The following is a 12,439-nucleotide window of genomic DNA, read 5'->3' as shown; positions in this document are numbered from 1 at the left end:
TGAGAAATCATCAGGCACGACCCACTGGTTCAACGGTATTTCCTGTAGTAAATGTCGTAAGCAAAAATGAATTAAACATGGAAACCAAAATCAAAGTTATAGACAAGATTTTGGTCGAGGAAAAAATCGAGGTCGTGGACGTGGACGTGGACGTGGACGTGGTCGTGGTCGTAGTCGTGGACGCGGCCGTGGTTTTGAAAATAATCGAGATAGTTATTTCTATAACTCATCTCAAAAGAGCGTCCCAAACCATCCACCGAAAAGGCATCAAGAAAATATGAGTATTAATGAGAAACACTCAAAAAGATTTGAAAGTTCTTGTTTCAGATGTGGTACTCCAGGACATTGGTCCCGTATTTGTCGAGCCCCTAAGCACCTTTGTAAACTTTATAAAGAATCAATAAATGGGAAAGAAAAGGAGACAAACTTTACTGAACACAGTGAACCTTTGAGTGGTTCAACTCATTTTGATGCTGGAGATTTTCTGATTGATTTCTCAGATAATGATCAATTTGCTGGTGGAATAAATATGTAAAATATTTTATTTTTTCATGTACTCGTATGATAATGTTTTATAGTGTGTTTTATTGTATTGTATTTTATTGTCAGTAATTTTATTTCATTGAATATTTTTTTGAAGTTCAAATATGGAAAATGCTATGAACCAAGCTGAAATTTTCATACCTGATAGTGGTACAATGCACACTATTCTCCGAGATAAAAGATATTTCTTGGAACTAAAACCAACAAAAACAATGGTGAATACAATATCAGGTCCTGTAGACTTGATTAAAGGATGTGGTAAAGCACAATTTTTGTTACCTAATGGTACAAAATTTTTTATCAATGATGCTTTGTATTCACCACAATCGAAAAGAAATTTGTTGAGTTTTAATGATATATATTCCCATGGGTATGATACTCAAACAATGAATGAAGGGAATGAGAAATATATGTGTCTTACCACATATAAATCAGGAAAGAAATATGTGATTGAAAAACTACCAATGCTCCCTACTGGATTGCATTATACACATATACGTCCCATTGAATCAAACATGGTAATTGATAATTCTTCAATATTAACCAATTGGCATGATCGATTAGGACATCCTGGTTCAACAATGATGCGAAGAATTATAGAAAATACACATGGTCATCCATTGAAAGACCAGAAGATCTTTCAGAATAATAAGTTTCAATGTAAAACATGTTCTCTTGGAAAACTTACTATAAGACCATCACCAGTCAAAATCCAAACTGAATCACCAATGTTTATTGAACGTATTCAGGGTGATATTCGTGGACCAATTCATCTACCATGTGGACCATTCAGATACTTTATGGTATTGATTGATGCCTCCAGCAGATGGTCACATGTATGTTTATTGTCAACTCGAAATGTTGCATTTGCAAGATTACTTGCTCAAATAATAAAATTGAGGAATCAATTTCCCGATTGTACAATCAAGAAAATTAGACTTGATAATGCTGGTGAATTTACTTCCCAAACTTTCAATGATTATTGTATGTCTATGGGAATCATTGTTGAGCATCTTGTTGCTCATGTACATACACAGAATGGATTGACTGAATTATTGATTAAACGTCTGCAAATGATTGCTTGACCAATGATTATGAAAATAAAGCTTCCTATTTCTATATGTGGACATGCAATTTTACATGCTGCTTCATTAATTCGCATCAGATCAAGTGCATATCATAAATACTCCCCATTGCAGCTTACATTTGGTAAAGAACCAGACATTTCTCATCTGAGAATTTTTGGATGTATGGTGTATATGCCTATTGCACCACCGCAACGAAAGAAAATGGGACCTCAAAGAAAGATTGGAATTTATATCGGTTATGATAGTCCATCAATCATTCGATATCTTGAACCTCAGACAGGCGACGTGTTCACAGCACGTTTTGTTGATTGTCATTTTAATGAGGAAATCTTCCTGATGTTAGGGGGAGACAAGAAACATACCGAAAAGGAAATTACATGGTATGTATCATCATTGTTACATCTGGATCCAAGAACACAACAATGTGAAAATGATGTACAGCGAATTGTGCACTTGCAAAGAATAGCAAATCAAATACCAGATGTATTTACAGATGCAAAAAGGGTAACTAAATCATATATACATGCTGTAAATGCTCCTGCTCGAATTGAAATTCCAAAGAAACAAAATGAACAAAGTCGTGATGTCGTAAAACGCCTGAAGCGTGGAAGGTCAGTCGGTTCCAAGGATAAAAATCCTCGAAAAAGAAAATTCATAGAGAAACACAATGATCACGAAATAGAGAATGATGTTCCTGAAGAAACATATGATGATCTCAAAATAGAGAATGTTGTTTCTGAAGAAACACATGATGATGAAAATGTTCTGTCAGAACCACAAACCGACGAGAATCATGAAATCTCTATCAATTATATTAATACTGGAAAAATATGGAACCGAAAAGATATAGAAGAAATTGATGATATATTTTCTTATAATGTGGCAATCGACATCATAAATGATAATGAAGATCATGAACCAAAATCTTTTGGTGAATGTAAAAATCGGCAGGATTGGATAAAATGGAAAGATGCCATCCAGGTTGAATTGGATTCGCTAAATAAACGTAATGTTTTTGGACCTATAGTCCTTACACCTGAAGGTGTAAAACCTGTTGGATACAAATGGGTTTTTATTCGAAAGCGAAATGAGAAAAATGAAATAGTAAGATATAAAGCTCGACTTGTTGCACAAGGTTTTTCTCAAAGGCCTGGAATTGATTATGAAGAAACGTATTCTCCTGTGATGGATGCAATTACGTTTCGGTATTTGATTAGCTTGGCAGTATCTGAAAATTTAGAAATGCGTCTTATGGATGTTGTTACAGCCTACTTATATGGATCACTTGATAGTAATATATATATGAAAATCCCTGAAGGATTTAAGATGCCTGAAGCACAAAGTTCAAAACCCAGAGAATGTTATTCTGTGAAATTACTAAGATCATTATATGGGTTGAAGCAATCCGGCAGAATGTGGTATAATAGGCTAAGTGATCACTTGATGAAAAAGGGATATGTAAATAATTCAATATGCCCTTGTGTTTTCATTAAGAAAACAACATCCGGATGCGTAATTATTGCTGTATATGTTGATGATTTAAACATCATTGGAACAAATAAGGAAATTCAAGAAGTTGTGTCATACTTGAAAGAAGAATTTGAAATGAAGGATCTTGGAAAAACCAAGTATTGTCTGGGTTTACAAATTGAACAAAAAGAATGTGGAATATTTGTTCACCAGACAAATTATACAGAAAAGATCCTTAAACGTTTTAATATGGACAAATCAAATCCTTTAAGTACTCCAATGGTTGTTAGATCATTAAACATAGAAAAGGATCCATTCCGTCCATGTGAAGATGATGAAGATATTCTTGGTCCAGAAGTACCATATCTAAGTGCTATCGGTGCCCTTATGTATCTTACAAATTGTACAAGGCCTGATATATCTTTTGCCGTAAATTTATTGGCAAGATTTAGCACATATCCAACAAAGAGACATTGGAACGGAATTAAACATATATTCCGTTATCTACGAGGAACGACAGACTTGGGACTTTTGTATTCAAAAGATGCTAATCCAAGTATAATTGGTTATGCCGATGCTGGATACTTATCTGATCCACACAAAGCACGTTCTCAAACTGGATATGTATTTACTCGTGGAGGCACTGCAATTTCTTGGCGTTCACAGAAACAAACACTTGTAACAACTTCATCAAATCATGCCGAGATTATTGCACTACATGAAGCAAGCCGTGAATGTGTGTGGTTAAAATCAATGACTCAACATATCCAAATCTCATGCGGATTATCATTCGACGAGAAGCCTGTGATACTATATGAAGATAATGCTGCATGTGTTGCTCAAATGAAAGAAGGATACATAAAAAGCGACAGAACTAAACATATTCCTCCTAAGTTCTTCGCATTCACCAAGGAGCTTGAGAAGAATAAATGTATTGATGTTCGTCACATTCAATCAAGTGAAAACTCATCAGATCTCTTCACAAAGGCACTTCCTACGACAATATTCAGAAAGCACATATATAATATTGGGATGCGCAATCTACGAAATTTGTGAAGAATTGTTCGTGTCAACATGAGGGGGAGTTTACGTGACTGCACTCTTTTTCCCTTACTATGGTTTTTATCCCAATGGGTTTTTCCTAGTAAGGTTTTTAACGAGGCAGTATAAAAACACGTAATGTATACAATCATTATGATCATCATCACAAGGGGGAGTGTTGAAAAATTATTTAAAAATGTGTTAAATATTTGTGTTGAAAATGTGAATGTTGAATGTTGAAAATTAGGTAAAATTAGGTGTTGAATATTGAAAATTAGTGTGTGATGATGTAGGTAATGATGTATTTTATTTTTGGATTATTTGTAAAAATTTTCTATAAATAGATCTCTCATTTGTGAAGAAAATCACAATTGAGTTGAGAGAAAAATATTATAAAGTGTGTAGTGTGATAATTTTGAGAGTTTGAGATTTTTACTTTTTTNTTATTGTTGTTTTATATACAACCGCAGCAACCCGAATGAAACCCTGTAATCGCTACTTTTTTCACAAAGAGGAGGGCGAGATTGGAGTTTCCTCTTCCAAATATCCCCTAACCTTTCATTTCTAGACCTAATGGCCGTTTCCAGCTGCGCAATGGCGTTTCCGGCCTTCGAGTGCCGGTCAGATCCCGATTTCTCGCGGACGGATGGGACGTCCGCCAGGAAGATCAAGCCTCCGATGCTCCACGGCGCGGTGTCGGCCTACGGTCTCTCCTCGATGATTTTTAAGTTCCCACCAAATTTTGTGAGGCAGCTGAGCAACAAGGCGCGACGGAACTGCAGCAACATTGGTGTGGCGCAGGTCGTGGCGGCTTCGTGGTCGAACAACCAAGGCGCGTCGATCCCCAATCCGGCGGCTAAGGCTGTCGATGCCGCCGCCGTACCGGTTGAGACCGGCGTTGATGAGGTGGTTGTGGCTGAAAATACCGCTTTTGATCGGGAAAATGTACAGTTTGAGGTTTCGCCTCCTTTCAAATACGCTTCCTTTTTGAATTCCGATGGCAGCGTCGCGATTCATGCCGGTATATTTTTAATTATTTTAAAATATTCTTGGATTTTCTGTTTTCTTTTCTTAATTTATCCGTCATGAAATCTCATTTGTGTGTTTCTTCTTGCATATTCTTGTTTTCTTGATTATTGTGAAACAATTTTGGAAGAAAAGCAGTTTTTATCGATGCCTAATCATTTATAAGAAATTTTCGGTATATTAGATTATTGAGGAAAAGTCTACATGGCATTGTAAGAAGTCTCTTGCCTTATTTGTTGAACGTCCGAATCCTAGATGGATTTCGTTGAATCGATTTTGTTTATCGAAGTGGATTGTACTCTATTTTTATGTTTACATTAATTTGTCCAGGTGAAAGATTGGGTCGTGCTATTGTTACTGATGCAATTACTACCCCAGTAGTTAATACATCTGCCTATTTCTTCAAGAAAACAGCTGATCTCATTGATTTCAAGGTATGTTCAATTATTTTCTGGAGATTGACCTAAGTATCTGATTTGTCAGCTCATTGAAAGGACTTGCTTTTGAAAATTGTTGACCCACCTAAGGTCAATTATTATGATGATTGTGATTAGTCGACCACAGAACTAATATTACGTCTCGAAGTCTACCCTAAATGTATTGAATTAGTTTGAAAGGATAATAAATGGACCAGCTCTGCTAAGAGTTAGAATAAAATGAGACCGGCTTGCTCTAAATTTCATTGTCTGATTTAGTTTTTTGTACAGGATTAGAAATAATTTGCCTGTGCCTTTTATTCATAGCATATACCTAAGGAAAGTTGTGCCATTTTACCCTTAGGTCTGCTTGGATTTATATATTTGAAATGATGAGTTTCAAATCCATGATTTCAATTTGCTCGGTTTGTTTGCATTAACAAAACTCAAGTAAATTTCAAATGTACTCTACATGAAGTTAAACAATTTAATAGTAATTATGGTGGATCTCAAAAACACCCGAGATGAATATCATTTAAAATCCATCCCCCAATCAAATATTTCCTATAGTGAAACATTTCCAAAAAACCTGAAGTGTACCAAAATTTGACCGTATAGATTGAGATGGATTTGACAAAATTAGGCTGTCTACGTTTGGTTTGCAGGAAAAAAGACGTGCAAGTTTTGAATATGGACGATATGGAAATTACACTACTATTGTTGCTGAGGAAAAGATAAGGTGAAATCGATTCTCCTGTTTAATTCTCTTCTAGCATTCAATTGGACACGATTGTCTGGTGGATCACATCAACTGCATTTTGTCTATAAAAAAATTGTAACAGTGCACTGGAAGGAGCTGAATCAACCCTTCTGATGGCATCTGGAATGTGTGCTAGCACCGTCCTGTTGATGGCACTGATTCCTGCTGGAGGGCATTTGGTGACGACCACTGACTGTTATAGGAAGACTCGAATATTCATTGAGACTATTCTTCCCAAAATGGGAATCACTGTATGTCTATCTAGCTCATTCATGTAATTATTTTTACTTTTAATGGGAAATAATGTGGGCAACTTTGAGTTTAACTTTTACTTTACTAAAAAAAATTGGAGCAAGGCATTCTTACTCATCAAATTCGGGAACAAAATGTTGTAAGTTTATGACCATTATATGCTAGCATAAGCAAATTATTGATTATGTTGAGATAAAAAGAAAGGAAAAAAAGAGGAAACATGTGGTAAATTAGGTTAGTATTTTGACTATTATCATTTTTGTGTGCAAGGCACAATAAATATTTTGGCTCTCATAGGGGCCTAAGAGATCTGACGTTTTTTATGCTAATGAAATGCAGGCCACAGTGATTGATCCTGCAGATATTGGAGGTCTGAAATCTGCTTTGGAGAATAACAATGTTAGTATCAGTATATCTTGTCTTCTACTTTTATGCGCTCATTGTGTTTTCTTCTTAGAAGACGTACTGAAAAGAGACTATATTACCTTCATGCAGGTGTCTCTCTTTTTTACTGAGTCTCCGACCAATCCATTTTTGAGATGTGTTGATGTTGAGATGGTTTCGAAGCTTTGCCACGAGAAAGGAGCCTTGGTGTGCATAGATGGGACGTTTGCTACACCCCTTAACCAGAAGGCACTGGCTCTTGGTGCTGATATTGTTTTACACTCTGCAACAAAATTTATCGGGGGTCATAATGATGTATGTTTACTCTGACATTGCAATTTGATACTTATTGATATCATTAACATTTTTAAAGTTACACATTTGATGTTAAATTGTTTTATTTGCTTGTAGGTTCTTGCTGGGTCCCTTAGTGGTCCTGAGAAGTTGATTTCAGCTGCTCGCAACTTGCATCATATTCTGGGGGGTGTTCTCAATCCTGTGAGTTTTGTTTGCTCAATAATTTTGTCTTAGTCAATGTAATTTTCTTGCATTTTTTCATTTACTGTTTTCTGTGCTAATAAATCTTGAAGCATTGAGCATGGTTACTGTAAGATTGAGCACTTCTGGCCTTTTGCAGCCTCATCTTTTATTATAATTAAGCAAAGTCTATTGTGCCCCTTTTCTTCAGAATGCTGCATACCTGATCATCAGAGGCATGAAGACGCTGCATCTTCGTGTACGGCAACAGAACTCAACAGCACAGAAGATGGCCGAGATTTTAGAGGCACATCCTAAGGTATTGATGCGAAATAAATCAGTTCGACGCCTGAAGAATCTCATATAAACTTTTTTTGTCACTCAGAGTAGGAATCTTAGTATTCCTATTTGCTGCTGTTCTTTTTACTAATGGTTTCTTTCAGTCTGATTTCCCTTATAGCAGAGCAGCAGAGGTCATATTCACTATAAGCACTCTATCGTATTAGTTTGACTAAGCGACTATTTAATCCTTGTTTTCTTGTGTCTCTGGCTAGGTTGTTAGGGCATGATATCTTTATCATGATCTAGTTGATTATTTACATACTTAGATTAGATTTATGTTGAACGATTATCATCAATGATTCATATTCTTTGGACCAAGTAGATTTTGAGCTGGATTCCCAAATTAACGGACTGTTAGGGCATGTTTCTGAGGGAATATCCACCATCTTCTTTGCATTGTTTACTACTGTTTTGTGTACACCTGCACAGAACGAGTGATAACAAAAAATGAATTGCAGGTTAGTCGTGTCTATTATCCAGGCTTGGTTAGTCATCCAGAACATCAGCTTGCTAAGAAACAAATGACTGGTTTCGGTGGTGTCGTTAGTTTTGAGGTGAGTAATTTTACAAACCACAGCAAGCTGTCGCTCTTTAGAAGTCAATATATGTTTATGGATGAACAGTTCCTGTGATGATTCATCGTTGTGCTATGGGTTAGGTTGATGGAGACCTGCACAGCACTGCAAAATTTGTTGACACTCTGAAAATCCCATACATAGCCCCATCCTTTGGAGGCTGTGAAAGCATCGTTGATCAACCTGCTATAATGTCTTACTGGTGCGTTTTTAAAACATTTTACAACTTAGCTTGAAGAATGATAAATCCTTGGAATCATTCGCTTTTGCAACCATGACTTCATAGTTTTATAATACAAGATTATTCATCAGTGCGTGTATTTGTGATGAAAACTTGTATGCACAATTCAAATTACCAACGAGGTTACGATAACACTATGAATTTAATGGATCCCAGGGATCTTCCACGGTCCGAGAGGGCCAAGTATGGCATCTTGGACAACTTGGTTCGCTTCAGTTTTGGAGTTGAAGATTTTGAAGACTTGAAGGCTGACATTCTTCAGGCCCTGGAGACCATATAAGGGCGCATCTGACCCGCTGTTTAATTGTTTTTTCTTTTCTGTTTTTTTAGCACGTCAGTGTAATAATCTGAATCATTGGTATTTGTTTAATAATGTTGTGATCAAGAAACGTGGCCGAGTTAATGCCTCAAGCAAGATCAGAGGTTTCAAAATGGTAGTTCAAAAATCTGGTAAAGTGGTTGGTGTGCTATCACTCTATCTCTACCATCACTTTGATCCAATTATATATTTTTCCCCGTTTATTTCATGCACCCATATCATCTGCTCGTAAAAATTCATGCTCACCCAATCAAAAGTTTTGTATTCAATAATTTCGTATGGAGAAAAGGTATCGAGTTGCATTCTTCATTACAAAAATTATTTGGAAGGAAAATAATTTTTTTCACTAAGTTGTTCAATTTTAGGTTTGTAATATTAAGTTTTGAAAATTTAATTTTGATACAATAATTTTTAAAATCAAATATTAGCTCTTGAGTCTAATTTGACATATTCAATGTTTATTACAACTATGATATTATGATGGTTAAATGTTAATTATTGGATTATTAATATATATGTCAATTTTCAAAACAATGTGAGTGATTTAGATGATATAATGATATTATAATTGAAGAAAAATATTTCTGATGTAACACACAAACTAATCCGATTATCTCTAAGAAAAAAATTCATAAAGCGAACACCTGAAAAAATAATTCCAAACAATATATACAAAAAATTTGTTATATAAAAAGATTCAAATATATAAAATATTACAAAAAAATTTGCCAACGTGGCACAAATTATTTTTTCTTTTCCACTCTTTTTTTCTTGTAATTTAAAGATTTATTCTACCTTATGATTCAAAATTTAATATCCAAATATTACACCAAATAATTCAGTTTTATGGAATTTATTTTCAACGATTATACATAAAAATATTCGACAGGATAATATTATCACTGCAACAAAGGAATCGGCATCAATGACTGGTTCTGCGTTTGACAATCGAACGTCGGATTTGTCGAAAACCTATGGAATTCGGGAAAGAATTTAGGATTCATTTGGAAGAAACCCTACCGGAATGGAGGGACAAGTACCTATGCTACAAGTTGTTGAAGAAGCTCCTCAAGAATATTCCGGAACCCGCCGCCGTGACTCTCCCGCCCCCTGGACCTGATGGGGCGGCTGAGGCTCCGCCGCTGCCGAAGCTTCAGGAATGGTTTGTTGGGATTCTCAACGAGGAACTCGAAAAGTTCAACGATTTCTACGTCGATAAGGAGGAGGATTTCATCATCAGATTCCAGGTTTTTGTTTTTGATTCAGTTCTGTATTTGATCTTCGTGGTTGCGTTCTAATTTTTAACATTTATTTTAGACTGTTCACAAATACGTGTTGCAAGGAATTTTTTTTGATTGAGAATAAAGTCGGGAAGTTTATGTTTGTGGGAAAAACTCTGTGCTGCCCCTATTCCATTAGTGAAGTATTTTTACTTTGTATGCTTGAATCTGATCCAGTTTGATACAATTTATTATGAAATTGATCACGGCCTGTGAATATCGCGGTGAAATCAAAATAGAAAACTTATGGTGGATAAAAAAAAGTTATCCCTTTTCACATATTCAGACATCGTTTCTCTGATTCTGAAACTCAGATGGCTCTATCTTGCTTATCAACATAGAAATCGTCGAACTTTTCGTACCAAGAACTTTTAATTCCCAACATCAAATGGTATGAGAAATGCCGTCTTAGGTTCTTGAATTGGAAAACAAAAAGAAAAAGCTAGTTGAAAATGGAAGATGAAGATGGGGTGAGATCTATTTAGATTTGATGCGAAAAATCAAGATTTTTCGCTTGTAAAATGTTGAAGATGTTGCATTGGTGAGTGTATATTAATATCTATGAAATTGAATGGTTTAAAAGAATCTATATGGTATATTCCAATTTCATTGGATTTGTTTAATCTATCTGAGTGGTATGCTTTTGAGAATATATATTATATCAATGGAAAGAGAAATGTTATCTTGAAATTTGTTTCGCGCCAATTGGAGAGGCTTTTATTCACTTTTTTGTAAATGCGATTATATTTCGACTCGAATTAGACCAGAGAGAGACTCACAGTTAGCTAATTTGTCAAGGAACTTTTGCGAGTGCATCAGATGGCCATGTGTACCATTCTGATAGAATATGAGAATTCGTTGATACAATGTGGGAATTGGTAATGACCATTGAAAATTGTCAGAATCGAATGAAAGCAGCATCATGGTGACATGCACAATTGCTTGAAAGTTGTGTGGTGTTTTGTACTATATGTATAGATCTGCTGCTTGTTTAAGGAAATGAATCGGTTTAGAACTCTCAGATTGTCTTTTCAAATTTACGGACTTGTTTAACTTCATTGGGCTTACACTCGTGAATGATGAAATTCATAAACTTGCAATTAAGGCTGAAACTTGGAATTCTGCACAATTCTTCAAAAAATTCAAGGTTTGTGGTCCGAATTCCTACCAGAATGATACATTGAAGCGTGTGATTGTCTTCTGATGCTGTTTTCTCAGGCACTTAAGGAAATTATTGAGCGAGTAAAAGAGAAGGAAAGTAGAGATGGAGTCTTTCCCATAGAGACCGAGTTTGGTGAGGAGATGATGGAGATACGCAGGGATTTTGTTGCTATTCATGGAGAAATGGTTCTTCTCAAGAACTACAGCTCCCTTAATCTTGCAGGTAAAGGAGCCCATTCTTGTTTTCGTTTTTTCCTTATTATCGGGTTTCAAGACCTTTTGTTCCTAGTACCTGAGGTATAGTTACTTCCATGGAAATGTCTTGCACGTCAGGTTTAATTAAAATCTTGAAGAAATACGATAAAAGAACTGGGGAATTGTTGAGTCTGCCTTTCACTCAGCTTGCTGTTCATCAGCCCTTCTTCACGACAGAACCTCTGACAAGATTAGTACGCGAATGTGAGGAAAATCTTGAGGTCCTGTTCCCACTGGAAGCCGAGGTTGTTGAATCCACCGTCATAGCACAAGAACTGATGCCAGGTGATATTTCAAATCCTCGTTTGGAAACATCGCCACTCGGGGAAGAAATGGTAGATATATCTCGAAGCATCTGTGCCGCTAGGAGAGCGCTGCAGGGGCTTAAAAAGGAGAGCTCAACCTATAATCCTCTGTCATTGTCATATCTATTCGGAAACCAGGATCATGGTAGTATGGGTGACGTAACGGCAGAGAACTCGCCTTGTGAATCTTTCGTAACCTTACATGATGGGGAAGACGAAAATAAAGACGTTGGTTCCCCTAAATGATCACGAACCTTGTGAATTTTGTTGGTACTTTGTCTAAATGTAACATTACTTTTCTTGCAGCTGAGTGACACAATAAAGCTTATGTAATAATCTGTCAACTGAATGCAATTCGTTGTCTACGTCTCAATTACAGTTTTTGTTGTATCGAGTGATACAAGTCTTGTACTGTTTTCTTTTGGTGTAATTGATGTTTTGGGAAGGTGCTTTGTAGTGTTCAGATTGCTTATTATTTAGTTTCATAAGCTGATTTCTTTCGTT

At 35.9% G+C, this 12,439-nt stretch overlaps 2 protein-coding genes across 2 annotated transcripts; both read left to right on the top strand.

The window, feature by feature from the left end:
• The first annotated feature begins 4,627 nt into the window (after positions 1-4,627).
• LOC140974449 (cystathionine gamma-synthase 1, chloroplastic-like) lies at positions 4,628-9,099 on the top strand. The gene is made up of 11 exons (XM_073437907.1): positions 4,628-5,163; positions 5,499-5,602; positions 6,250-6,323; positions 6,427-6,595; positions 6,936-6,995; positions 7,092-7,295; positions 7,392-7,478; positions 7,669-7,776; positions 8,258-8,353; positions 8,458-8,576; positions 8,772-9,099. The coding sequence occupies exons 1-11, from the start codon at positions 4,716-4,718 to the stop codon at positions 8,893-8,895; spliced, it is 1,593 nt and encodes a 530-aa protein (XP_073294008.1). The 5' UTR covers positions 4,628-4,715; the 3' UTR covers positions 8,896-9,099.
• A 691-nt stretch (positions 9,100-9,790) lies between these two features.
• Positions 9,791-12,435, top strand: LOC140974448 (SPX domain-containing protein 4). The gene is made up of 3 exons (XM_073437906.1): positions 9,791-10,181; positions 11,433-11,598; positions 11,709-12,435. Exons 1-3 carry the CDS (start codon positions 9,909-9,911, stop codon positions 12,179-12,181), a joined length of 912 nt encoding a protein of 303 aa, XP_073294007.1. The 5' UTR covers positions 9,791-9,908; the 3' UTR covers positions 12,182-12,435.
• Positions 12,436-12,439: the final 4 nt, after the last annotated feature.

The sequence above is a fragment of the Primulina huaijiensis genome, chromosome 3, assembly GCF_012295235.1.
Source record: "Primulina huaijiensis isolate GDHJ02 chromosome 3, ASM1229523v2, whole genome shotgun sequence".
Lineage (NCBI taxonomy): Eukaryota > Viridiplantae > Streptophyta > Magnoliopsida > Lamiales > Gesneriaceae > Primulina > Primulina huaijiensis.
Note: the sequence above shows the minus strand (reverse complement) of the source record. Positions and strands in the feature narration are given on the sequence as shown.